Source organism: Aythya ferina, assembly GCF_964211825.1.
Source record: "Aythya ferina genome assembly, chromosome: 18".
Lineage (NCBI taxonomy): Eukaryota > Metazoa > Chordata > Aves > Anseriformes > Anatidae > Aythya > Aythya ferina.
In genome coordinates this window covers 4,582,725-4,607,849 of record NC_140317.1, presented here as the reverse complement: position 1 = coordinate 4,607,849, position 25,125 = coordinate 4,582,725, and the positions used below count along the sequence as shown (strand labels likewise).

Below are 25,125 nucleotides of genomic sequence, written 5' to 3'. Positions count from 1 at the left end.
TTCTGCTTTTCTAGGAGTTGGACTCGATGATGCTTATGGGTCCCTTCCAACTTGGGATATTCTGTTATTCTACGACTGTAGAATAACGCCCTTAGTACAACCCCATTCTCATGTTTTAAATAACCCCACCCAAAAATCAGCGTGTTCCTGCCATTGCAGCTGCCTGTTCCCAGCTCCCAGTAAGTTTATCTGACGTTCCCCTCTTCCTAAACCCCCCCCAGCAAGCCAAAGAGCTTGTGCAGCAGCGCCCACCTGCCATTGCTCAGGACTGTGTCCTGAAGGGTTTTGGGGTCCGGTTTAAGCGGGGGTGGATGAGCTGGTGGGGTGCAACTGCAGAGCTGGTCTCACGCAGTCCCAGGCAGAAAAAGGTCACGTTGTGCTCCTCTCTCAGTTTTTAACACTTGTCCAGAACTTGATGCAGCCAAAATCAATGTTTTGGAAGCTGCTGCTTGTCTTGGCTGAAGGGGTGCTGTGGGGTGCAGCAAATTGTGACAGACCCCGAGGCCCTGCAGCCTGGGGAGGTGACTCTGAGCTTCCCCCCGGCTACGGAAGGGGCTCTGCCCTGCTGCCGGCAACATCCCTGGCTGCAGCAGGTGAATGCAAAGCCAGGACGTATGCAGAGGTTGCAAAACCTGCAGGTTAAGGCCGACCTGCCCGTGTTTTGCAGGATGGGAGTGTGCACACAGTGATAAGACACCTGCAAGGGTGAGTAGATAAGGCTGGGACTGGAAGGCTGTAAAAGCTCCTGGCGTTTACTTGTGAAACAGCTGGAAGACACAAAGTGGAGGCGTGTGGTGCATGGCAGCACAGCCGCCTCCAGGCAGCAGACCCCAGCAGCTGTCTGAGCAGGGGCTGATTGCCTGGATGAAATCTCTGTTGTGTTTTGGGGTGCAGACCCACCAACCCCGCATCCAGGTGGCAAAAGGAGCAGGCCAGGAGTGTCCGGCCCTAAGGAGCGGGGGCTGCAGGCGGTGGCACAAGCCGACAGGAGCTGGATGAGATGGAAAGCTGCGAGGCTGCGCTGTGGCACAGCCCTCGTCACCGCAGAGGGAGGGGACAAAGGGCTGCAGCAGCCATGAGGCTGCCGGCGGGGCTGTGCCGAGGTCTCACTGTCAGCCACGACTCCTGCGTTGCTCAGGGACCGGGCTCTGGCAGAGCTGAGGATGCCAGGAAGCTCCTTCCAAAAAAAAAAAGAGTGAAATTAAATACAGAGGAACGTGTATCCATGGGAACACGCTTGCTTCGGATGCTGTTAGCCTCTCTCATGTGTCTCCCCACACTGTCACCGTGGCACTTTCTCCTCCCGCAGCGCCCTGCTGCTCCCAGGGGGCACAGGGCAGAGCCCGCGTGGCTGAGGGGTGAGCAGCCACCCACTGGGTGTCCCTTTAAGGGTGCACCTGGCTCGGAGCCCTGACCCGCCTCTGAGCTCGGCGTCACCCAGCTCTTCCTCCTTCCCCAGCGGGGTTTCTGTTTCTCCAGCTTCTTTCCCTCGCTGCCCCGATCCCAGGCACGAGATGGCTTTGTCCATCTCGCCCAAGCTGGAGGAGAAGCTGGTGTGCTCCATCTGCCTGGAGCTCTTCAAGGTGCCCATCACCTTGCCCTGCGGCCACAACTTCTGCAAGCGCTGCATCAGCGACCACCAGAGCAAACAGGAGCAGGCGGCCGCCGGGGCCAAGCAGAGCTACTCGTGCCCCGAGTGCCGCCAGAGCTGCGCGCCGCAGCTGGAGCTGAAGAAGAACGTCACCCTGAGCAAAGTGCTGGAGCTGGTGCAGGGGAGCAAGACGGGGGTGAAGCGGTGCGAGGTGACCCCCGGCGGGCTGTGCCCGCGGCACGGGAAATCGCTGGAGCTGTACTGCGAGGACGAGCAGCGGTGCATCTGCTGCGTCTGCATCATGCGGCAGTGCCAGCAGCACCGGTGGGCGCTCTTCGAGGAGGTGCACTCCAGGAAGCAGGTGGGAAATTGGGGTGGTGGGAGGTGAGCGGGGTGCGTGGTGCGGCACCCTCTGCTGCTGACCCCAAAGCCAGGGCTGTGATGTATCAAAGTGCACTGAGCTGTGCCCGGTCTCTGCTGAACTGCCACGGGCCCTGGAGATGCCACCGGCACCCAGCGGCTCCCCCAGATGCCGGGGGCTGTTGGAGCAGCAGAGAGCTGGGTGAACCCAGCAGCACGGGTTAAATAAACATCATTGCAATATTTGTGATCCCCCTCCCCGATCTAGAGGAAACAGCCCTAAAGACACAAAACAAAGCAAAGCCACTTTGTGCCCCTGGACGCAGCCTCTCCCCTTCCCTCGCCTCGTCCTGCCCCCTGAGCCTTGTCCTGGAGGCTCCTGGGGGCAAAGCGAGCAACGTGCTCTGCCACGGGGTGTTGGTGCTCCCCTCCGCAGGCCCTCCTGGAAAAGTCTGTGAAAGAAGCCCAGGAGGAGTCGGAGAAGATCGAGCGGGCGCTGCAGGAGCTGGAGGAGCGAACGCGGAGCATCAAGGTGATGCTGTGACCACCTCGGCGTTGGAGCCACAGGTGGGAGTGCACTGGGTCTCACCGGTCTTCCTCACCAGGACTCCTCTGAGGAGCTCAGATCGGTGATCCTGAGCAAATTCGCCCACCTGGAGAAAAGCCTGCAGGCTTTCCAGTGCCAGATGGTGGCCAAAGTCGAGCAAGAACTGTCGACAGCGCTGAGGCGCGTGGAGGAGGACTCCAACACCCTGAAGGGGCACCTGGACACCCTCAGACAGCACCAGGAGCAGGCACGGGACCTGCTGGTCTCCACTACGGACCACAGGACCTTCCTCGAGGTACCGTCCCGCTCCTTGCCCCGTAATGCTGGCCGTAGATGTTCTGGGGGCACTCAGCGGGGAGACGCGCGGTGTCTGCGGGCAGGTTTGGGAGCTGCTGCTCCTCCCCAGGCTGGTGCTCGGGTGTCTGTGTGTCCGTCCGCAGGAATTCCCCCTGCTCCCGGCCTGGGAGAGCCTGGCGGTGCCGCCCCCGGTGCAGTTCGACGCGGCCGGCGTGGTGGAGCCCCTCAGCGAGATCCTCACCGGCATCTCCCGGCTCCTGCTGGAGGATTTGCCCGGCGCCATGGCCCCCAAATCCCCCGACCCCATTGTCCCAGGTAAGCTCTCTGCTTGCGGGGCCATCCCACAGGGCTCCACGTCACCCGGGGCAGTGTCACCGTGCTGCTTTCCAGCAGATGGGCATCAAGGGGACAGGAGGGGCTGGGGGGCTCCCCTGTGTGTCCCCTCCTTGCTGGCAGCACACGTGCCACCTCTCAGGCCTGGACACGATGGATTTCCTCCCCCTCCTCGCATCCAAGGGACGAGTTTTTGGGTGGTGTCACTCAGCGTGCCTGTCCCTGTCCCCCACAGGCCCGGTGCAGCCCAAGGGGACAGAGATGAAGGCGGCGACCCCTCTCCCCAAGTGCCAGATCCGAGCTGAGTTTCTGAAGGGTGAGGAGCATGGGGGGGACGTTGTGGGGCTGGGAAGGGGCTCATTAGGGGGACAGCAGCACCAGGACGGACTTTCTCATAAAAATGGGGGCTGCCAGTGCCTGGCATTGGGTCAGTCACTGCAGATCATGCCCTAGATCCCAAGGCCCCCATGCCCAGCTGCATCCTTCCCTTCCCCTCCCTGGGCTGATCCCGCTCTGATTCCTTAGGGACCTGTTCCTAAATGCTCCTTCTCCCATCTCCTTGATGGAAAAAAAGGAGGGATGGAGTATTTAGGGCTCTTTGCTCAGGTCACACTCTTCCCAGGAAGGCAATCGGTGCGCACAGGACCTATAAGGATTCCTTCCATCAAGTCCCACAGACTGTTCTCAGCGTTATTAATAGCCAAAAGCAAACAAACAGAAAAACTTAGTTATGAGCAGCAGACCTAAGCCCAGAACAGGCAGCTGGGCCAGGTTGCTGTGGGGTGCTGGGCCTGCCACGTGCCAGGAGGAGTTACCTGATGAGAGTAACTCCCTGCAGTTCCATATTTGCTCATCATCCACCTGGTTCCCTACCTCCACCCACATGATATTTTACTCTTAAAATCGAGCACCTCTCCTCCAAAATTACCCCTGAGCCGCTGCACGCTCGCTAGGTGCTGCTGGCTTTGTGTTTTCCCCCCGGGGGCTGTGCAAAGCGCAGCGTCCTTGTGCCCCCCCAACTATTTCAGGGCTCTGGTTCGGCTCCTCATAGCTGGGGGGCGGGCAGGTATCACCCCCACCTCCCTCCTCTTCTCCTCCGAGCCAGCTGCGCGTTGTTCCCCTCTACTTTTGGGGCAGCCCTACATAGCTTAAACCACTCCAGCTGGTGCGAGCCTGGAGCCATTAAGGTGGGACCGAGCATTCCAGCCCCACGGGTGCCGTTTCTCTCCCCAGACCACCGCAACCTCACCTTCGATCCCGACACGGCCAACAAGTACCTGGAGCTGTCCAAGGGCCAGCGGCGAGCCAGGCACGGCACCGGCGCTGCGGGCGGGTGGCAGGAGCGGGGCAGCCCCTTCGAGCCCTGGCAGGTGCTGTGCGAGCAGGGCTACGGGCAGGGCTGCCACTACTGGGAGGTGGCCATCTCCAGCCACTCCGTCATCCTGGGGGCCACGTACCGCGGCCTCTCCCGGCGGCAGCCCCCGGGCCACAAGTTCAGCATCGGGCTGGACGGGGGCTCGTGGGGGCTGCAGGTGCGGGAGGACGGCTACCTGGCCTGGCACAAGGGCCGGGAGGAGAAAATCCAGGAGAGGCTTTACACCCAGCTGGGGGTCCGCCTGGATTACGGCCGGGGGCTGCTTTCGTTCTACGGGCTCGGGGAGGAGACGCGGCTCATCCACTGCTTCCACGCCGTCTTCACCGAGCCGCTCTACCCCGTCTTCTGGCTCTGCGAGGGCCGCGCCGTCACGCTGGGCCGCAGGGATCAGCCCCAAGCGGCTCCCCAAGCACCATCTTCGGGGCAGGATGGGGTGCAGTGACTTTAATGAGAGGCTGGGCATCCCCATCAGCCCTGATTTGCATATGCAAATAGCACAACGGTGACACGTCACAGGGAGAAGATGTGCTGGTAAGGGTGATGCCCTTGCAGCGGAATCAAGGCCCCACTTGCTGTGCGGGGGTGCAAGGCCGTGCTTCTCCTCTTCCTCTCATCCTAGAAAAAAAAAAAAAAAAAACAAGCCTGGAGGAGATTTGGGGTGGGCCCCAGGTGCTGCAGGCAGGCTGGAGCGGGTCCCCAGCCCTCCTCTGTCCCTTGGCAGAGCCACTTTTGGGGGCACCACGCTGCAGCTGCTCTTTGCAAGATGCCGCTTTCCCAATAAAGGGCTGGTTTTCTACCGGTTTGACCTCGATGCTGGTGGGAGATGTGAGACCAAGATGCCGGGGCAGGGCTGAGCTGGGCGTCCCTGCTCCCACATCCTGACGGGGCCAGCAGCAGGAAGCAGCCCCTTGGCGGCGGCAGCAGGTGCTTTATTTATGGCAGCGCTGCGATGAGGAAGCCTGCTCTGCTGCAGCTCTGCCCCAAGGCTGATCCGGTGTGGAAGAAAACCCCAAGCTTTGAAGCTTTCCCAAGGGTGAGAGCGCAGCTCTGGTGTTTCCCCAGGGCTGCTGGTGAGGAGTGACTGGGTGAAACTGGGCACTGGGTTCAGGCACTGGGGCTGTGTGTGGTGAGGAGTCAGCTCGTCGTGGTTCCTGTGGGGAGAAGGAGCCTGGAGGAGGAATCGCTGCCTTCGGGGGCAGACGGGGCTCGGCTCTCTGCGCTCCCTCCTTCCCCCTGCACCTCCCGGCCCTGTCCTTGGGTGAGCTGGTGTGGACCTGGGAGCTTATCCAAGATGAAAAACGGCCTCTGTGGGGGTCACCCTGTGTCTAGCGGGCAGCTCTGCCGACTGAAAGCACTTTGCTGCCTCCCTGTCCCGTCCCAAACCCATCCCTGTCCCATTCCCATCCCTATTCCACCCCTTCTCCATCCCATCCCATCCCCATGCCCACCCTATCCCCGTCCCATTCCCACCCCTATTCCCTTCCCTATCCCTGTCCAAACCCCATCCCCATCCCACCCCATCCCCACCAGCTCCCTCCCAGCTCCTCAGTGTCCCGGAGGACCAGGCCCCCGGCTGCCCTTCCCCATCCCCGGACACGGACTCGGGGACGCGATCTCTGCCCGAGGGGGGCTCCCGGTGCCCCCCTCCCGGCCCCGGGGTGCGCAGCAGCGCCCGGAGGAGCCGAGAGCGGCGGGGGCCGGGGCTCCCCGACGGCGGGCAGGAGGCGGAGCGGGCGGGCGGAGCTCGGTTCCCTCCCTCCCTCCCGCCCCACAACCGCTGTTGGGGCCGCGGGGGCGAGCAGGGATGGAGGCCACCGCCGGGAGCAGCCGGGCGGTCCCCTCCGCCGCCACCTCGGCGGCGTTGAGGCTAGCGCTGGCCGTGCCGGGTTTGCCCGACGGTCCTTTCGGTTGCCCCATCTGCTTGGATATCCTGAAGGATCCGGTGACGGTGCCGTGCGGGCACAATTTCTGCCAGGGTTGCTTGGGGAAGCTCCGGGGGAGGACGGGCCCCCCCGACGGCGGGGCGGCGGCGGGCGGGGCGGCGGCTGCTCGCTGCCCGCTGTGCCAGGAGCCCTTCCCGGCGGCTCTGCGGCTCCGCAAGAACCGAGCCCTGTGCGAGGTCCTGCCGCTGCTGGGGGCTGCCGGCCCCGCGTCCCCCCCCGTCGAGGCGAGCCCAAACCCGAGCCCACCCGGTGCCGGCTCCCCCCCTCACACCGCCCCCAGCCCGCCGATGGCGCCGGGAGCCGAGGAGGAGCAGCCGGAGAGGGGAGAGGAGAAAGAGGAGAAGAAAGAGGAAGAGGAGGACGAGGAGGAAGGGGAGGAGGGGGTTTTGTGCGACGTGTGCCCCGAGGGGGCTCGGGCGGCGGCGGCTCGCTCGTGCCTGGTGTGCCTGGCGTCCTTCTGCGGGGCGCACCTGGAGCCCCACCGCCGGTCCCCGGCTTTCCGAGCCCACCGCCTGGTCGCTCCCCTCCGGAGGCTGGAGGAAGGGCTTTGCCCCCGCCACCTGCAGCCCTTCGACGGCTTCTGCCGAGCCGAGCAAACCTGCGTGTGCCCCCGCTGCCGCGCCCACGAGCACCGAGCCCACGACGTGGTGCCCCTCGAGCGGGAGCGGGAGCTCAAGGAGGTGCGTGGGGGGATGCGGGGGGATGTGGGGGGGCCTGGGGGGATGTAACGGGGCGAGGGTGGGCGCTGGGTGCACGGCGAGGGGTGGGTGGTGGTGCTGTGGGTGCGGCGGGGATGGAATCGCAGCGGGGTGCCATGCATGGGGTGGGCCTTGAACCTTGTTCCCACCTCGTCCCGGTGTGGGGTGCGTGCCGGCGGGGTGCCCCGTGGGATGTGGGGTGGGCTGACTGATCCCGTTGTCCCTTTGGGTTTGGGGGACACGGGCACGTGGGATCTCCCCAGCCCTGCCGCCCCAATGGGGTGCCCGCCCTCTCTGTCTCGTTCCCACAGCTCCATCAAGGAGGTCTTTCCCCGCGCGCTGGCTCCCTGCCCGGCCTCAGCTCCCGCTCCATGAGCCCTTTGTGCTGCGCCTTTTGGCAGCGGGGTTTTTTTCCGTCACTCCCATTCCCAGATGCGGCTGAGTCACCTCCCAGATTCGCACCCACAAACACCCCCGGGGCTCCCAGCATGAGGCCTGGGCACAGGGCGATGGAGCTGGCGGCATGGTGGCATCAGGGACCTCAGGGACCTCGGGGGGTTTGCTCATCCCAGGTGTGAACTTGGGACGCAGACACTCAGTGGCAGCCCCGAGCCAGCTCCTGCTCCTTCGTGGGCTCTTGGGGCTGCGGGGAAACCCTTCTGATTAGTCATAGGGGCCTTAAAATAGAAAGCACGCATGATCCCAGCTCCTCGGAGCTGCTGGACCAAGACGGGCGCTGCTCAGCGTCGCCTCCGTCACCGCTGTCTGCGGGGTGGGAATGGGGGACAGGGAGGGCGGCTGCCCCGGCTCTCTAGGCGTGAACGCTGCAGGGACCAAGCTCTGGGGGAGAACAGACCCAGCAAAGGGTGCGATGCTCTGCTGGCACCCAAGGGACCTGTCCCCGTGATGGGTAACGGGCTGGTGCTAACAATAGCCCGCCAGGAAACGCCGTGTTCGGACGGTGCTTCCTTTGCAGTAAAACAGCACCCTGTGCTCCCGAGCTGTTTTGCTTTCCTTTTATAAGAAATTTCCAGGGGCCAGGGTGCTCCATGGCTGCCTCTTGGTTTCTGCACCCGTCCCAAGTGGCTTTTTCCAGCCTTGGCCGTGCAGCTTATTGGTGCTCACTGCAATCACTGCCTGGGAACGAGCGCAATTTTGCTTTCGAATCCCTGGTTTGTTGTTTCAAGCTGAGAGGGCAGCAGGGAGCATGGAGGTGGGCACTGCGTTTTGCAGCCCAGTTGACAGTTTTGCTAGAAGTAATCAAGTGAGAAGAGAGACTTGCAGGTCGGATGGGTTTAGAAGGTTCCAGAAGGAGGAAATGGGGAAAATAACTCATGATCTCCTTGCACCCTTCACCTGATGCCCAAAAGCGAAGTCGTGTGGGCTGCGGATTGGCAGGGTTTATTGCTGGGCTCTGAGCAGGGCACAGAGCTCAGCGCTCACCCTTTGTGCCTGCAGGCCCAGCAAGCCAAATTCCTCAGCAATGTGGAGAACGAGCTGGAGGAGCTGGCCGTCACCATCACACAGACCAAGAAGATGGTGGAGCTCATTAAGGTGACCACGATGGCCCCGCTCCGTTAGCAGGGGACCGGGGGGCTCCCCTCCCGCTCCCTGTGACACCAACCCCTCTCTCCCCGTGCTCAGGGTGTCGCCATGAAGGAGAAGGAGCGGGTGGAGAAGCTCTTTGCAGAAGCCTCTGAGGTCCTGGCGACCTTCCAGAAGGAGGTGGCCGGCTTCATCGAGGACGGGGAGCGCTCCATGCTGGGGGAGGTCGAGCTCGACCTCCGCTGGAAGGAGGAGAGGCGAGCCAAGCTGGCCCAGTGCAAGCAAAACCTGCAGAACGTCCCCAGCAAGGACACCGTCTACTTCCTCCAGGTGCCTGGGTGGGGATGGCGGTGAGGGGAAGGAGCTGAAGATGCTGTCTGTTGGTTTTGGTTTCGTTTCATGCGGAGCTGGGTGCTGGCAGCCCCGAGATGGGAGGCTGCAGGGTCTCCTCCCTGTTTGCAGCATCCTGCCGCTGCAGGAGCGGGCTGCCAAAGCTTTTTCCTCCACCACCTCCCTCCTTCTCCAGGCCTCAGGAGAAGCTGATGTGTTGGCCAGGCTCAGTACCCAGGTGTGGGGTCGCAGAGGCAGAGGTTGGGGTGCCCCACTGCCCCATCCTGCACCCACCCTGGCCAGGAGAGACCTTTTGGGGAGGAGACGGGCACAGTTGGAGCCCAGCTTTGAAAGGGAGCGAAGAGAAGGCTCCAGGAACACGTGGCCAGGCTCTCCTCCCTTCTGCAAGCCTGATTTCGGGCCAAGTCCTGCGAGCTGCCAGTTCCCAAATCCTCTGGGGCAGGGTGGGGTTGCGGAACAAGAGGCAACTTCGGCGCGTTTGAAACCTCCTGAAATTCTGTCTTTTTGGCTCAGGAGTTTCAAGCCTTAAAAATAGCCATGGAAGACAACCTCTCCCCGGCTCCGAGCTTCCAGAACGAGCTCAACTTCACCAAGTGCACCCAGGCCGTGTGCGCCGTGAAGGACATGCTGTCGGCGGTCTGCAAAAAGCAGTGGAAAGGCTTGCAGGGGAAAGGCGTCGACGGGCTGAATTTGCAGGAGACGGAGGAAGGTTTGTGCCCGCCCAGCCCCTCTGCCCACGGGTGCTGTGCAGGGCACCCAAACGTGTGCTTTCCCCCCATGGCCGGGAGATGGCTGCGGGCTCGGGGGCTCCTGGAAGCGCTGGCCCCTCTCTCAGGCCCGGTTGCACAATCGTTGCCTGTGCTAACGCCTCCTCCTTGAGGTTTTATGAATTTTTCCACGGAGACCAGAGACTTGAGAGGCAACAAACAGCCTGGGAGTTAGGCAGGGCCCTGCGGGAGGGGGCGAGTGGCCAAAGAGGCCTCCTGTGAAAGGGGACCGTTTCTTCTGGGACAGGAGATCCCCTCATCGGGCGGGCTGTGGTCTCCCAGGGCTGCCAGGGGTGGGAAACCACGGTGGCTGGAGGTTTGGGACTCTCCCTGGCTGCGTTCCCATCCGGGCTGAGCTCCCTCCTGTCCCTCGTTTTCCTGTGGGAATCGCAGCCGGTTCCTTGCCCCCCTGCCTGTCCTCCTGGGGTGGCAAAAGTGGCCTCTGTCCTTTCCTGGGTCTGATCCCGCAGGGAGAGTTGGAGACATGGCCACAGCTCGGGGTGACGCTTCAGTAACACCCTTGGCGGTGGCAGCAGCACTTTTACTGGTGGCAAACCCCTTCCATCCCTTTTATTTCTTTGCAGCAGTGACCGAGTCACGGTTTCCAGACAAGCCGAACAATCCCGCCTGCCTGGAGAGCCGGGATTACTTCCTGAAATGTAAGCGGTGGCCTTTTGCTTTGACACTTGTTGCCATGGCCCATCTCCCCTCGCTCCTCTCCCCGCCAGCTCCATCCCGCTCACCGGGCAGGCGCTGGCCCTGCTGCCGTGCGCCAGAGGAAATATTGCTCAGCTAACGGGGAAGTCTCCTCGCTTTCCTGACAACGGCCCTAATCCGTTTAGGTGATTTTTTTTTTCCCTGGCGGTTCTGCCAGAGCAGCTGCCAGGGGAGCTGTAGGCGTGTAATTTCGGCTGCCTTCCAGCCCTGGGTGAATTGGATCCTTGGTTAAATTAGATCGGGGTTTTGTGCCTCTGCCTTGTTGGCCGCAGGGCAGCAGTGGGCACGGAGGGGCGATTTGGGGCTGTGCAAGGAGTTGTGGTGAGGCAGGGAAGGTTTGGTGGAAGGATCACGTGGGAGAGGCGTGTGAATTGAGGAAGCTGGGGGCAAAGGGGCCGCAGCCCAGGGCTGCTCTGCTGGGGCGCTGGGTGAGCGGGTGACGGCGGGGCGAGGAAGAGGAAGGTCTGGAAGAGGGCAGGAGATCAGAGAGCCTCACTGGGGGCAGATGAGGAAGGGAGGCAAAGCTCTCCTGTGCTCTCCGTGGTTGCCCGAAGCCTGCTGTCATGTGGGATGTTCCAATCACCAGTCTGTCAGGTGGATTCTTGGATGTCTGATAACATGGTTGGGCTCATTTTGCAGCCTGTCTGCTCTCTCCTCTGCCCAGTAAGCTGTGTTCACCCTGGGCATGGGAATGCCACAGTTTTGAGCCCCTTATCCTCACCAGCTGAAATCAGCCATGGTATTTAAAACCAAGAGGACAGGGTGATGGCTTAAGGGTGCTGCAGAAAATGAGCTGCTTGGGGTCGGAAAGGAGCAGGGGAATTGCTGAACGCTGGAGCAGAGGATCAGAGCAGGGAGGGCTGGGGGGATTTTCTCCCTCGTCATCCTTGTGTCTTCTTCCTGCCCTGCACAGTTGCCTTCATCATTGACCTGGACAGCGACACGGCCGACAAATTCATCCAGCTCTTTGGCACCAAAGGAGCCAAGAGGGTGCTTAGCGCCATCCCTTACCCAGAGAGCCCAATCCGCTTCATCAACTGCGAGCAAGTGCTGGGTGTGAACCTCATGAACCGGGGCAACTACTACTGGGAGGTGGAGATCATCGACGGCTGGGTGAGCATCGGTGTCGTCACTGAGGACTTCAACACCCGCGAAGCCTACAACCGCTGCCGCCTGGGGCGCAACGAGAAGTCCTGCTGCCTGCAGTGGAACGGACAGAACTACGTGGCCTGGTTTTGTGGCTTTGAGTCTGTCATCCAGCAGCCATTTTTCCACACGATCGGGGTCTTCCTGGAGTATTCGGAGAAGGCTCTGACCTTCTACGGAGTCAAGGACTCCAAGATGACGTGCCTGCGGCAGCTCAAGTACTCCCCTTTGGGGAAGACTCAGGTAAACCCCTTCCAGAACAAGATCAACTACTACTTCTCCTCTCTGTTCTCGTTAAAGCTGAAGCCGGCCTTCTTCCTGGAGAGCGTTGATGCCCACCTGCAGATTGGGCCACTGAAGAAGGATTGCGTTTCGGTGCTCAAGCGCCGGTAACTTCCCCGAGGGACGGGAAAGCCCAGGAGGGTCTCTCCTGCAGCAGGCCACCGGCATCGCTTCCCTCTGTGTGTGTCCAGGGTTGTGGTGGTCCTCTCTCGCCGCAGCACCTTGCTCAGAAGTGCCACTACATCGCAGAATCGAGCCACCTCAGTTGGGAAACACCTTCAAGATCTCCAAGTGGAACCGTCAGCCTGAGTTCCATCACCAGGCCGTGTCGGGGTGCTGGGCTGCCCGCTCCCTCTCCTCCCTACTTGCTCACGCCACCCAGCGATTCGTGTGGGTCCCTGCTTTGTGCCTTGTGTGTCTCCGCCACTTTTCCTAGCGTGGGCTCAGCACTGCCTGCACGCTGCTTCCTGAAGTGCCTTTGCAGCAGCAAGCCCGGCGTGGATGGGGTGAAGCCCAAAGCCTCTCCCCGCGGGGCTCGACACCCATCAGTGCCACAAATGGGAAGCACAGATCTCTGCCTTCCCCCGGCTTTGGGATGCTGTGGAAAAGCCGCGGTCCCGCGTGTGCTGGAGCGCCCGGGCTGTTCTCCACCACGGCCAAACATCCCGGCTGGGAAAGGAGAGGAATGCCAGCACAGGTCCTGCCTTGAGAAACAAAAGGAGCAGCCCAGATCAGTTTTGAGGATGTGTTTTCAGTAAACGCATTCTTGGGGAACTGCTTTCAGAAGCCTTACAGTCAAATTTCCCCTCCCTTTTTTGAGGACCCTGCTATTTTAGGGGAGTTTAACACTGTTGAACTCCCAATTCTTCAAGTACCCTGGGCACACTTGAGCTGTAAATGTACCCCGTAGCTTAGAGAGCTTTTCAAGTCACAAAGAGGTGCTGTGAGTATTCCCAGGGGCAAACAGTGTGTCTTAGGGAGAGCTGTGAGAGAGTGCATCAATAAAAGGTAAAGTTAGTTATTAAGTGGCGCTTTAAACTCTGGGAATAAGTAACAATTAACAAAAACTACTCTCAAGACAGTGTCCCTTCTGGGAAAGGTGGAAACTTCAGGCTGAGAGGCAAAATGCCCATTCGTGTGTCCTAAAGGAGCTTTTCCAGCTCTGCCCTGAAGACGTTACAGAGGCGGCACAGTGCGGCTCCTGTCTCAGCCCGCCCTGCCTTCCTCCAAGTTTATTTTTTCTGGGATTAGTTGGCTACCTACCTCCTGAAGCTTGCTTTACAGAATCGTAATGCTGTGTAATATATACCTACAGAGAAAATATACTGGGCCAGATTCTTTGCTGGCGTGAATGAGTCAGTGATGACACACCAATAGTCAACAGGGATGGAAAATGTCCCACTTAGCTAAATATACAATAAATATATATATATATGTATTCCCCAAAGGATAAGCTGGAAATGATAGTGGTATATTCAAAGGGAGACAGGGAAAAAAAGTGAACACGGGGGGAAAAAAAAGGCAGCCACAAAGCCAAGAGGTTTAAAAGTTCTAGCCACGTTTACCTAACCAATGAGGCTTGAAGAGCTCCTTTACCCATGCTGCCAGCTCCCGCTGGCATGGGCAGAGGTCCCAGCAAACAGCCACTGCTGTCAGCTCTCAGATTTCTGGGCTGAGGGCTCTGAATGCAGCCTCCCCGTCCCCAGGGCAGGGCTGGAGCACTGGTGCACAGAGGGGACCGCTGGGATGTGCCTGAAACTGCTCCTTCTCCGCTCCTCCTGAAATGCTGCAGGCGGTGGGAAGTGGGGTGTAGGTCTTCCCGTGAATGAAGGGAATTTCCCCGATTTCCCCTTTTCAGGATGAAATTGTCACGGCCAGCGGGAATGGGGCCCCCATGGGAATTCACTCCTCATGTCCTGAGCTCCTACCTCGAAAACGCTTTGTTGTGCTCGTGCCAGTTTCCCTCCTGCAAAACAGCCTTTGCACGAGGTGTCAGCGGTGACACAGCGCAGGCATCGGTGCTGTTTTGTTAGCAGCAGAGAGCATTTCGTGTCAGAAATGCCTTGCCAGATAAGAAGGCTGGAGACGTGCGGTAGCCTGTGCTTGGTGATGTGCTAGGAGGAAGAGGAAGGTAACCTTGATCTGTGCTGCACGCCTGTGGGAAGAGATCTCACATATGGGCTGATGTCTTGGCTCAGGCTGGGCCCCAAATGTCATTTATTCAGGCAAAACTCCCACCATTTGCAGCGAGGAGTTTTGCCAGAGTAAATACAGTGGATCTGGGCCTTTGCCCCATTTCGTTTGGCCGTGGGCGGATTGATGGCTCCCTGGGGGAACGGCGCGCTTGAGCCACGATCCCTCCCTTCCCTGTGTTGCCCAACGCAAAGACGTGAGCCTCTGCTCCTTGAAGGTTTGAGACGGCTTGCAGGGATCCAACACTTTTCCCTTTCCATCCCTGCAGCCACAGGAGGACGCGTCAGGAGCCTGGGCTCTGCTTCTGCTTCGGCGGGGGCCGAGTCGCTTAATTCTTGTCTGCCTCCATAGCTGGGGTGCTGACGTGCAGCTTTCCAGAGGGTTTGGAGAGCTCCTGTAGATGCAGTGTGTTTGGAAAGTGTTATCAAACCCTCTCCTTCCTGCTGCTGTTTTTTATCCTAGTTGGAAGTGCTATAAATCCTGATGGTTTAGGGCATAAAGCAAATTCTGACCGATTTAAGATGGGGGCTATCCCTCCAGGGTGTTGGACCAGAGTTTGCTTTGTGTTGCCAATAATTTGGGGTGTAAACTGGAATGATTAGGAAATGTGCACTATACCAGCCTTGGATTTCTGATTTTTTTTTGCTGTAAATGAAAGGATAAACACAGCATGTGGTGAGTTTAGATAGATAGCACTTTGCAATTTAAACAGCCTTTCCATGCTCCCTTGAGTTATTTTTGCTGTCACAGAGTGTTTCTCTTTTTAATTAGGATTTTTAAATATACAGTTACTGTAGTGTCTTTTACAGTGTGTGAAGAAACTGTAACAGAATAATATAATGTTGGTGGAGACTATGATTTGCCATTAAATGTTACACAAACATAGCTCTGGGTTGTCTCTCCTTTAAATACCAAACCACTGAAGTTGTCCTATTATCCCCTGTTTATATTTTCCGTGTCCTGTACATCTGGCATCAAATCGCAGCGATTTTATTTTCCAAGAGTGTCTGAGGGGTTTGTGCCAAATACACATTTTTATTGCTGGAGTACAAAAGGAGCGGAAGAATCCTGGAATCCAACAGCAATATTGTCAGTTCTGGGCAGTTCAAAACAATGGATGTCTCAATTCCCTCCTTGCCTCTTTTATACCCCTGTCCTCGACTTAGAAATAACAATGTTGAAAGGAACAGGTTAGGCGTTTTTTTCCTTAGTGTTTTCATCTGGGTATAAATTTCCAAGGTTTTCCATGTAACAAGGAGGTTCAGAGCTTCCCATGCATGCCAGCACTTTTTTTTTTAAATGAAGGCTGAGTTTCTTAATAGCAAATGTCAGCTGGAGCTATGAGAAGAACATCACTGAGCAAGCATTAGTTCATGAGAGGTGGCAGTGCTTCAGCTGGGAGCTGTGGTGGAAGCTGCGTGAATGTCTGCTACTGACTTTAATAGGAGAGGAATCGAGGCTGTTTGTTATAACCATTTCTTAAAAGGGAAACTTACAACTTATTGAAAAAGCGGATATGAAAAGCACAAACTTGTGCTTTTCTTGCCAGGAACTGTGCAGATTGTGTCACTGCATTTATTCTAATCTGACTTCCATTGTGTGGTGTTTCTCGTTTTTCCCCTACCCCAGCTGATTCCCAGGCACTCAGAAAGAGCTGGAGGGGGCTGGGCTGTAAGCACTGCAGGGAAAAGCTCAAATCCATGTAAAAAGATAAAATTTTGGATAGTATATGTTCTTAATGTATATTTGTGCATTATAATATGAGGAGCCCTTTTAATGAAATTATGCAATCATATTTTTTATTATTATTGTTATTATTTTTTAAGAGCTAACTCCTGCTTGCTCAGCTGGAGCAGCAGATAATACCCAGCCTAAAGCTATGCTAACACCACGGATATTTTCCTGTACCCAGATTTCTGCCAGGCAGACAGGGTGCTGTCTTGTAGGGTGACTGTTCAGTCCTTCCAGAGTAACCTGTGCAAATATAAGGGGGTAATTTTAGGAACCCAAAGCATGGTTTGGATCCAATATTGGACAAAAGTCTGTTTGCAGGTGTATGAAATCAAGCGTGAATTAAAAGAATGATGGAAACCAAGCAAGCCTATTTGCTATTAAAGGGACTAAGCCTCACTTTAGGAATAGTACCACTAGATTTGTGCGATTTTTATTCTGAACACCTGAATTCTGCCCTGACCAACCAGTGAAAGCCCAATTTTGTCTCTGTTTCTTTTACTTATGGGCTTTTCCCTGGGAGAGGCTTCCAAAGACCATTAAAATCGCTTGTGGTTGCATGGTTTTTGTACAAAAAAAAAAAAAAAAGAACTTGCGTGCAAAACTGGATAGCCTGCTAGGAAAAGCATTTCAGCCACTAGTGGGCTGGCCCGGAAACGTCTTCCAAAAAAAAAGACGTGCAAACCACAAGAAAATACAAGCGGATTTGAAAGCTGTCAGGGTGCTGGGCAAACTCCCCTTGCTTTCTCTGTGAGCGGTGTGGCATGGACTAAAATAGGAAGCTGGGAAAACTGCTGCCAAATGAGGCAGGCTCCAAATAACTTAAATAATTTTATTATATATGGTCAGAGGGCCGTGTAATCAGATGATTAATGGGTTTGTAAACATGTTTAGGAGGTCTCCTGAAAAGGAGACCAGCTCTTTGGATTATCCCTCCTGTTATGTCTAGAAAACAGAAAATTTAATACAATCTCAGCAGCTGGCTGTGGCTCAGTAAATTAACGCTGGCTGCTAATTGCGGAGGGCTCCTCGGGGATGGTGAGGCTGTGGCGGGTGGGCCCCAGGGGGTTTTGTGGGGGAGGATGGAAGTGGTGAGTGCAGCTGCGGGATGCGATTCTGGGCAGAAGAGGGGTGGGAGCACCCCTCACAGCGCTCAGTAACCGGGCCGGGAGCCATGACTCCCAAATCAGATTTTTAATTTTTTATTTATTTATTGGAGGGGTGGGGGGTGAAACATGGCGCCGGGGGGGGCGCGAGACTACAACTCCCATCATGCCCCGCGCGCGGCGGAGACCCACCCCGCCGATAGCTCCGCCAGCCGCGCATGCGCAGAGCGGGCCGGAGGCTGCGAAGCGGCGGCGGCGTTCGGCTGCGGCCATGGCGCTGAACAGGAACCACTCGGAGGGCGGCGGCGTCATCATCAACAACAGCGAGAGGTGAAGGGAGCCCCTCACGGCCCCGGGGGGCGGCCATGGCACCCTTCCTCCCCCCTCCCCTCGGGGGGTCCGGTGGGGACGGGACGGGAGGGGAGGGGGCGAGAGGGGCGGGGCCAGAGGGGTCACGTGGTGCGGGGGGGGGCTCGCGCACCCCCCGCCATTTTGTGTATGGGGCGGGGGGGGGGGTTAACCCTTTCGGTGCCGGGCTGGTGCGTGGAGGGGGGGGGCTGGATAAAAGGGGGGGGGGCAGCCCCGGTGGTGGCGCCCCCCCGGTATCTGAAGGCCAGGGAGGGGACGCGGCTCCTCCCAACCCCCTTCTTGTGCCTGAGGTGCCCCAGCCGTGGCTTTGGACCTTCCTCAGCCTCATTGCATAACCCAGGCTGAGCAGCGCCTGCCTCAGCGGCCCCTGCTTTGGGGTGGTGGTGGTGGGGCGCCAGAACGTAATAAATAATAAATAATAAATAAATAAATAAATAAACTTACTTTGAGGTCCTGGTCAGTTTGACTGACTGGATGCGCTGCCTGGCTGTGCCCGTGTGCTGAGGAAGGAGCCCAGGGCTGGGAGCGAGCAGCCAGCGCTGCTGAAGTTGCTGCAGCCAACAGTAACGACAAAAAGTGCCAGCAGAACGATCTGTGTCTGCTCAGCACTGACCTGAAGTCACACCCAGCTGTGGCAGGTCCCTAAGCTGTGTGCATTTTGCACTTCTGTCTGAACTGTAACACCGTGTCTCTTCTCCTGTCTTGTTCGCAGCGTTTTGATGACCTATGACCACGTAGAAATCACCTTCAGTGATATCGAGCCCATGCCAGATGCCTTCAAAGGGACCAAGAAAGGGAGTGTTTTCTTGACTCCCTACAGAGTAAGTAGTAAAAGGCTTTATCTTGCGTGAGGAGATAAATGTTCTTCATGGTTCTGTATTTAAATGCTCTCCACGCATGAAAGTCAGGATAATCTACTACTCCTTGAAGTATGGCTCATCCTCTCCCTCTGGGGAGCATTATGAATACATTGCGTGTCCTGTCTATTCGTCAAAAGATAATAAATCTGATTACTTCTTGTACAAGCAGCTATTTAGTCCATTAGGCAGCTTCAGAATTGGAAATTAGCAGTGGTCTGGAAATGCTGAATGCAACAGTTCAGCTACTAAATCATAGCTGTGCGGAGCAGCAAGTTCTCTAGAAATTGAGAGGAGTATTATCTTAGCAAGTGTAATCTTTCTGGATGGCTTTATTGCCTTGAGGCTTCAGTTTACCCTTGTGACTGTTCCGTGTAGCTTAGGGCTTGCAGAAATGACAAGGATCTTTAAGTGTGGGAAGCAGCTTCAGTCCATCGAGAAGTCTCTTCAGATAATGAATTGGGGCTGCGTTTCCTGTTTGCTTTAAACACCCTTTGTAATGTTACTTTCTTTTTTTAGGTTATCTTTGTATCGAAGGGAAAGGATGCTATGCAGTCTTTTGGGATGGCCTTTTATTTGTTGAAAGATTGTGAAATTAAGCAACCCGTCTTTGGAGCAAATTATATCAAGGGTACAGTGAAAGCAGAGGCGGGAGGTATGTATGGTACTGATACGCAGTTAAACTAAGATACAGGATGTATAATTTTTAGTGAAATAACTATGTAGTGTAACCCAAACTTGTATACTGACCACATGGGTTCTTACAGTACTGCTAAAATGCGTTTTTCTCTTTGAAACCAGCAGCTAAAAATATTCCCCTTGTCTGCTGTCTGCACAGTGACAATGAACAGATCTGTTCTGGAACTGATCTCATTCTTGCCCTCTGTACAAAATCCTGAGTTCAGTCAACCAAGTGATCTCACTGAGTAAACATCAGAGCAGAGAGCAGGCTGCGATGGCAAAACAGAGCCTTAGCTTTAGCTCGTTTAGCTTTGGTCACTTGGGCTTATTTCTTAGTTCTGTGTCCAGATCCTATGACAAACAGGCCTGATCCTTTCTGGATCTATGTGGGGTTTTGAGGTGCCGATCTCCAGAGCACTGCTCTCCATCGTTTCCTGTGAAATTCAAGGAAAAGCGTGTTACTGCTGTAGTGCATCTTGGAAGTAAAATGCCACGTGCTTGGAAAAGAATGAACTATCTTGACATTAGGGAATCTTCAAGTGGCAGTTTCAAACTTTCATATTATGTTCAATTGGAAGATTCTGGTAGACTTATTCTCAATTATTATTTTTTTTTAATCACTCTCTTGTACTTCTGCTTTTTACCAAGGTGTAGATCAGTAAACTCTTTTTCATCCCCAGCCTGATTTATTTTATTAGCTGTGTCACTGCAATCACAGTGCAGTGCTTAGGAGACTTCAGTCTATTACCCTGAAATCAGCATTACAGCTTCTGTATGGGAGCACAACGGGACCGTCCAGCGTGAGAGAAAGGCCGAGCAGTAAGGACAAACACTGTAAACTGTGTGAAAGGCAAACTGCTTCAGCTAAAATCTCTGCGAGTTTTCCCCAGAGGCTGTCTCCTTTAATGAGGATGTTGCTTTAACAGCCACGAGAGTCTGGTTTACCTCAAAAGGTTCTTTAATCTACACGTTTCAGCACTGACACAGCTACTGCTTTGAGGCATTGTTGGGACCGTGGGCTGTGCATGTTTTTCTTTTTTAGCCTGTAATATGAGATGTTGCTAATTTATTTTTTTAATTATCCTGTCTTGATATATTTCCTATGGACTTAATGGATTTACATGGTCCATGTTTTTCATTAAGCTCTTTGCTTCACTGGGCACTCGAACTCCCAAACTAATTTATAGCTGACAGTTAGGTGTAGTTGCAAAAGCCTTCTAGCAAACAGGATTAACAAAATCCCTGTCTTCTGCACTAATCTTATACAAAGCTAGAGTAAATCCAGCACTTCTGATAGCTTGGTCTGTTGGCAGCCAGTATGATAACAGGCACAACTTCAGAAAGCTATTGAACGTCTTCCCCCATTGATGCTTTTTTTCAGGTGTCTCTTGACCTGAAAATATCATCCCGTGTGAAATTTTCTGGTAATAGGGTAATTCTGTTGCTTTATCTGCAGTTTCCTCTTGGATATTTGGGATAAGCTCTTTAAAGAATTACGTACAGGACATCTGTAGATAAAGCACAGAAGCTAAATAGCACCAAAATGGCTTCTCCTTAATTGTGAATTCTGTCTTTCCTCCCTGCAGGTGGCTGGGAAGGATCTGCCACGTTCAAGATGACTTTTTCAGCTGGGGGCGCTATCGAGTTTGGACAGCGTATGCTGCAAGTGGCATCCCAAGGTATGGGAGCCTGGTGGTGTCTGCCACTTAGTTTTGTGGTTTTGGGAGGCCTTGCCTTAATCTTACAGCAGTGGCAGTTTTAATTCGGAACAGGTTGGATTCCAGTCTGTGTGTCAGGCTGTATCTTCAACTTACTTTGCTTTAAAAAAAGCATTTTTTTTTTCCACGTGCAACAAGCAGTGTTTTTATAGGATTGGAGCTTATTTTATTTATTTTATTTATTTTTCAGATGAGGACTCTTAGTTTGTTGTAGTTCTTGGTCTGCATGTTATGCAGGTTTGATGATCTGTTGGGGTGAATTTATCTTTACTTCTTTAGCCTCCAGAGGTGAAGTGCCCAATGGAGCTTATGGCTATTCCTATATGCCCAACGGATCCTATGCTTTTGCACCACCTGCAGCTAATGGGGGCTATCCATACCCACCACCTCCTCCTGGTAAGTCTGAGGGTTGAGAACGGGGATTATTCTAGTTAGCAAAAGTTTGAATAACTGAAACAGGGTTAGAAATACTAATTTGACATTATCTCTGACATTGGATCTGATGCCTTGTGCAACTTCTTTCTCAGTGTATTTGCCTGTGGCTGGTTTTGGCTGTGTGCTGTGACCCACCCAAAGGAGTTAAGCCTTTTGCTGTGTTATCTCCTTTCCTGACAGAGTTTTATCCTCCCCCTCCTGTTGGGGGTGCAGATATGGGTTACATGCAGCTTCCCCCTCCACCGTACCCGGGGCCCATGGAACCCCCCACCAGCGGTCCTGATCTGCCTTCCACTCCTGCAGGTAAGAGTTGTGAGGTGAATGAGCTCACAGCTGCTTTATAACGTCCCTAGCACTGGTGTTGGGGAGGAGTGGGCAGACGTTCTCTGGCACTGCTTCTTGACAACAGCTGTGCAAAAATGTATAAGGAGTCATTGTGTAAAAGGCTGAGGCTGTTGAGCATCAGTGTTACTGCTCAGAAAAGTCATGTAGCTTTGTTACCCTCATTGGGCTTTCATGTCTTACCTCTCGGGGGAACTCAGAGTCAGCTTAGAAGCTTCACTTAAGTTATAATTGTTCAGGAGAGAGGGGGGGGGCTTAGGGAGCTCCACTAATCTTCAGCCTTGTATATCCAGCTCAGTGTGGAGGCCAGCCTGGTTCTCACCAATGCCTATCTGCACCAATGCAGATAGTTTGCAATTGGCTTTATTCTCATTGTGACAAGAAAAAACAAACAAAAAAACCACCCAACACTTGTGATTCTGTTGTGGTAATCTTGCTCTGTTAGGTGAATAAAAAGAAATTGACGTTGCAATTGATGTTGATGTTTCTTGCCTGTGTTAGTTAGCAAATATGCCTTTGCTGATACCTGCTCCCTGTTCTCCCATTTCCCTCTAACCTGTTTGCTTTTGCTTAAACAATTTGGAACTGAGGAACAGATCATGGAAAGGAGCTGGGGAAAAGTCAGTCTTGTTTTTATTCATTTTGGATTTATCAAAATGATTTGGAACATGATTTTGAACAGTCTGCATGTGGGAAAAAATGAGAAATTAGCTTTTGTGGCTGGACAGAACCATAGATTTCTCATAGATAAGGACACTTATCTGAGTAAGCTTAACTGGTCTCTGGTTTGAATAAATAACCCATCATCATTGAACTATTATTTGGAAGATGGCACGGATCCAGATGGGCGTACAGGACTTTTATATTCCGCAGAAATAAAGGATCTGGATTGTCTTCATAAATTACCTCCTACTAAGTAAATCCTCTGAGCTGCTATAAACTTGTGCTGATTTTTGTTTTGTATTTCAACTCCCGAGAAGGATGGTTGGTTGACTGCCTTTTTAAGGGTTATTGTCTGTATTCAGGCAAAACAGCTGTTAGTGTTTATATGTGGGCTAACAAGCAACTTCCAGGTGACATTTCCAAACTAAGTCTCGGTCTGTTTTGCGTCTCGTTTGACAGTCCTGTGGCAACTGAATCTGCTATTTGGAAGAGTTAATGCTTGGTTGTTGTGTTTATGTTGCAGCTATTTTGGAAATTGAGGGTTTCTAAGATGGTACTTAGTAACAGTTAATGGCCAAGACTGTGGAGTTTTGATTATAAAATTTCTTTGTATGTCACCAAATTTGTAACTTCTGTTTCCGTGACAGCTGAAGCGAAAGCTGCTGAAGCTGCTGCCAGTGCTTACTACAACCCAGTCAACCCACATAACGTCTATATGCCCACGGTAAGTTCCTCTATCATTTTTTTATCAGCTTGAGTGTTTGCTGTCTGCAAAACTAGTCCACGTTTCCATCAAGGAAACTGGTCTATGCTAAAATCAAGTTTTGGGAAGGGTTTTCTGCTCATGAGAGAGTCACAATCATGTACAAGTAGCAAAGGTTCCAAAGTACCATGTTGTGTTAGCAGTTCTTTTTCTCAGTGACACAACAAAGTTTGTCTAAATCGATTGTTTTGTTTTGTTTCCCTTAGCTATGAATTGATGTTCTTTTATTGTCTTTACTTCAGGACCAGCCACCCCCTCCTCCGTACTTCCCACCAGAGGATAAGAAAAACCAATAAGCTACCACAGAACTTCTCCGCGACTCATCGCTTTCTTACTTCCCATTTTGGCTGAATCTTGGGGCATGGTCCATAACACTGAGGAGTAGAGCCTTACCTCAAGGCACATGGCTTTCCTGGACTTTAGTGGTAGATATGTGCAGAGCAAGGGGAGAGAATTCAACAGCCTTCGTACCTCGTAGAGCTCTGAGGGTTTGCCGTCCTACCACAGTATTCCCTTCTCCCTGTGCACGCCATCACTAGAACTGGAGATTGTCTTTGTGATAGTTTCCTTTGTCTGTTTTCTTTCATCCTTAAATTGTACCTCTTTAGAGTAAGCACCTGCTCCAGACTCATAATTAATAAGCTCATAACGTAGGAACAAGGTTGTTGAGGGGTCTTGACTTTACCAAGACTATCTCTGGACACAGGGATGTCTCTGGGTATCCCTCTCAACCCAGAGAGTCACATCCAACTTTTCCCTCCCCTACCAAGAAAGGGCTTCAAAAGGAACCTTTGGAATCTCAGAGGAAATAGGTATCTATTAAATTTAGCAGATATCTATTAAACTTATTTTCAAATAAGTTGTTCCTAACCATCGCGACAAATAATCCGATAACCCTCCAAGTTTTCCTGCTGTGCACTATGGTGATGCTGACAAGTTTCCTTTTTTTTCTTTTAGGAAAACATACTGCCCGTGGCTGATTAGTAGCATCTAACTAGTTACAGATCATATGGGAACACTAATTTTCTGTTGTCTCTTTTTTCCAGTTAGATATGTGGGTTTGAGATCACTAAGTCCTGGGTATTGTCTTTATAGTCATTAATGCACTTTTTTTTTTTTTTTTTTCCTCTGCTGTAACACAAGTTACACCTTTTGGCCAGTGAAGCATCTTAATCCTGTGGTTTAACTGGTGAATTAATAGGTAATAGGGAGAAAATAGTTGCTTCTGCCCTGGAAGCACTTGAGAGAATATGCAAAAAGGTGGAATAAGTTGTTGGGTATAACTGAGCAGTTGAATGTTGTTTAATGCTGTTAGTGTTCCTGGATCAGCTGTGAATTCACTTCTCAGTAACTGGAATGTCAGCTCCCTGGACTGAGGGTTCAAGCATTTTCCTGCCGTGACGTTGATTCTTTGATCTCATTAGCAATGACTGTAGTGCTCAGAACCTCTGCAGGACTGGGCAGTAACCAGGTTGTGAAACTGCGTTGTACAAAGCTTTGCACAAATCAGATTTTACTGACTTCTGACAGCATCTGTGAGAGAGAGAAGATCCGTCCCAGCAAGTGTGAAGAAAGATCATGTGCTAGGGAAGTGCTGAGACTTACTGCATGCAGCCTGCTTGGAGAGAAAAACGGTCCACCTCTTGTTTTCTTTTCATTTGAGTCTAGGTGATTAATGGAATTGCTACTCTCTGTGCACTGACTTTTCTAGAATTGCTACTGCAGTGATGTAAAGAAATGGTTATTTTAAAAAATATATATTTATTTTGAAGATGTTTGATTAATATATTAATGTGAAATGACTTTTGAATGCAGATTTGTTTTGCTGAGACTGTGAAGTAAAGAGAAATCAGCTCAAAAATTAGTGTGTGTCTCAATTTGTGTGTCTCAGTGGGCAAAGTTGGCAGTGACTTAGTAGCTTTGGATGGGGGCAGAGGGAATTTAAACAGCAAAATTGCTTGGCACAGGGATTTTCTTCTTGCATTGGCTTGTCATTGGTGGCATTAGTCACTTGACTTCTCTTGAATTGGGCTTTGTGAAATGATAATCAGGTGTTAAATCTTTACAAATGCCCATTTCCTGGATCCTGTTGTAAATTGGTGACGCAGCTGCTCAACATTTTACCAAGATTGTTGGTTTTTCCAGACTAGTTGTCCTGGTAATCCTTTGCGATCTATTGCTGAAAGTAGTTGTTGAGGAGCAAAGAGTTAGGAGACAGCAAAAAATTAGTGCCTCTAAAATCTGTCTCTAATTACCAGACAACAATCCCTGATTTTATCTTTTTTTTTCTTCTTTTTTTTTTTTTTTTTTTTTTT

General features: G+C 53.4%; 3 protein-coding genes and 1 long non-coding RNA gene across 8 annotated transcripts; 3 read left to right on the top strand and 1 right to left on the bottom strand.

Annotated features, from left to right (window-relative positions):
* Nucleotides 1–12: 12 nt before the first annotated feature.
* On the top strand, nt 13–5,314 carry TRIM65 (tripartite motif containing 65). Of its 4 annotated transcripts, XM_084492125.1 has the most exons (6): nt 23–1,952; nt 2,388–2,483; nt 2,557–2,793; nt 2,939–3,110; nt 3,364–3,444; nt 4,362–5,314. In XM_084492125.1, exons 1-6 carry the CDS (start codon nt 1,515–1,517, stop codon nt 4,943–4,945), a joined length of 1,608 nt encoding a protein of 535 aa, XP_084348251.1. In that variant the 5' UTR covers nt 23–1,514; the 3' UTR covers nt 4,946–5,314. The 4 variants fall into 4 exon arrangements, with proteins under 4 accessions (XP_084348250.1, XP_084348252.1, XP_084348249.1 ...); XM_084492124.1 differs by lacking the exon at nt 3,364–3,444 and having other exon boundaries at nt 13–1,952; nt 2,905–3,110; XM_084492126.1 differs by lacking the exon at nt 3,364–3,444 and having other exon boundaries at nt 14–1,952.
* A 972-nt stretch (nt 5,315–6,286) lies between these two features.
* On the top strand, nt 6,287–15,030 carry TRIM47 (tripartite motif containing 47). 2 transcript variants are annotated; one of them, XM_084492122.1, is made up of 6 exons: nt 6,287–7,126; nt 8,603–8,698; nt 8,789–9,019; nt 9,554–9,749; nt 10,395–10,466; nt 11,438–15,030. In XM_084492122.1, the coding sequence occupies exons 1-6, from the start codon at nt 6,308–6,310 to the stop codon at nt 12,061–12,063; spliced, it is 2,040 nt and encodes a 679-aa protein (XP_084348248.1). In that variant the 5' UTR covers nt 6,287–6,307; the 3' UTR covers nt 12,064–15,030. The 2 variants fall into 2 exon arrangements, with proteins under 2 accessions (XP_084348248.1, XP_084348247.1); XM_084492121.1 differs by having other exon boundaries at nt 6,288–7,126; nt 10,392–10,466.
* On the bottom strand, nt 13,443–18,079 carry LOC311420839. The gene is made up of 2 exons (XR_014684565.1): nt 17,796–18,079; nt 13,443–16,119 (listed from the first exon to the last, which is right to left on the bottom strand). It is a non-coding gene; the product is annotated as an uncharacterized lncRNA (long non-coding RNA).
* On the top strand, nt 17,200–24,671 carry WBP2 (WW domain binding protein 2). The gene is made up of 8 exons (XM_084492129.1): nt 17,200–17,312; nt 18,064–18,172; nt 18,728–18,863; nt 20,476–20,568; nt 20,887–21,003; nt 21,223–21,345; nt 22,695–22,771; nt 23,053–24,671. Exons 1-8 carry the CDS (start codon nt 17,254–17,256, stop codon nt 23,104–23,106), a joined length of 768 nt encoding a protein of 255 aa, XP_084348255.1. The 5' UTR covers nt 17,200–17,253; the 3' UTR covers nt 23,107–24,671.
* The last annotated feature ends 454 nt before the right edge of the window (nt 24,672–25,125 follow it).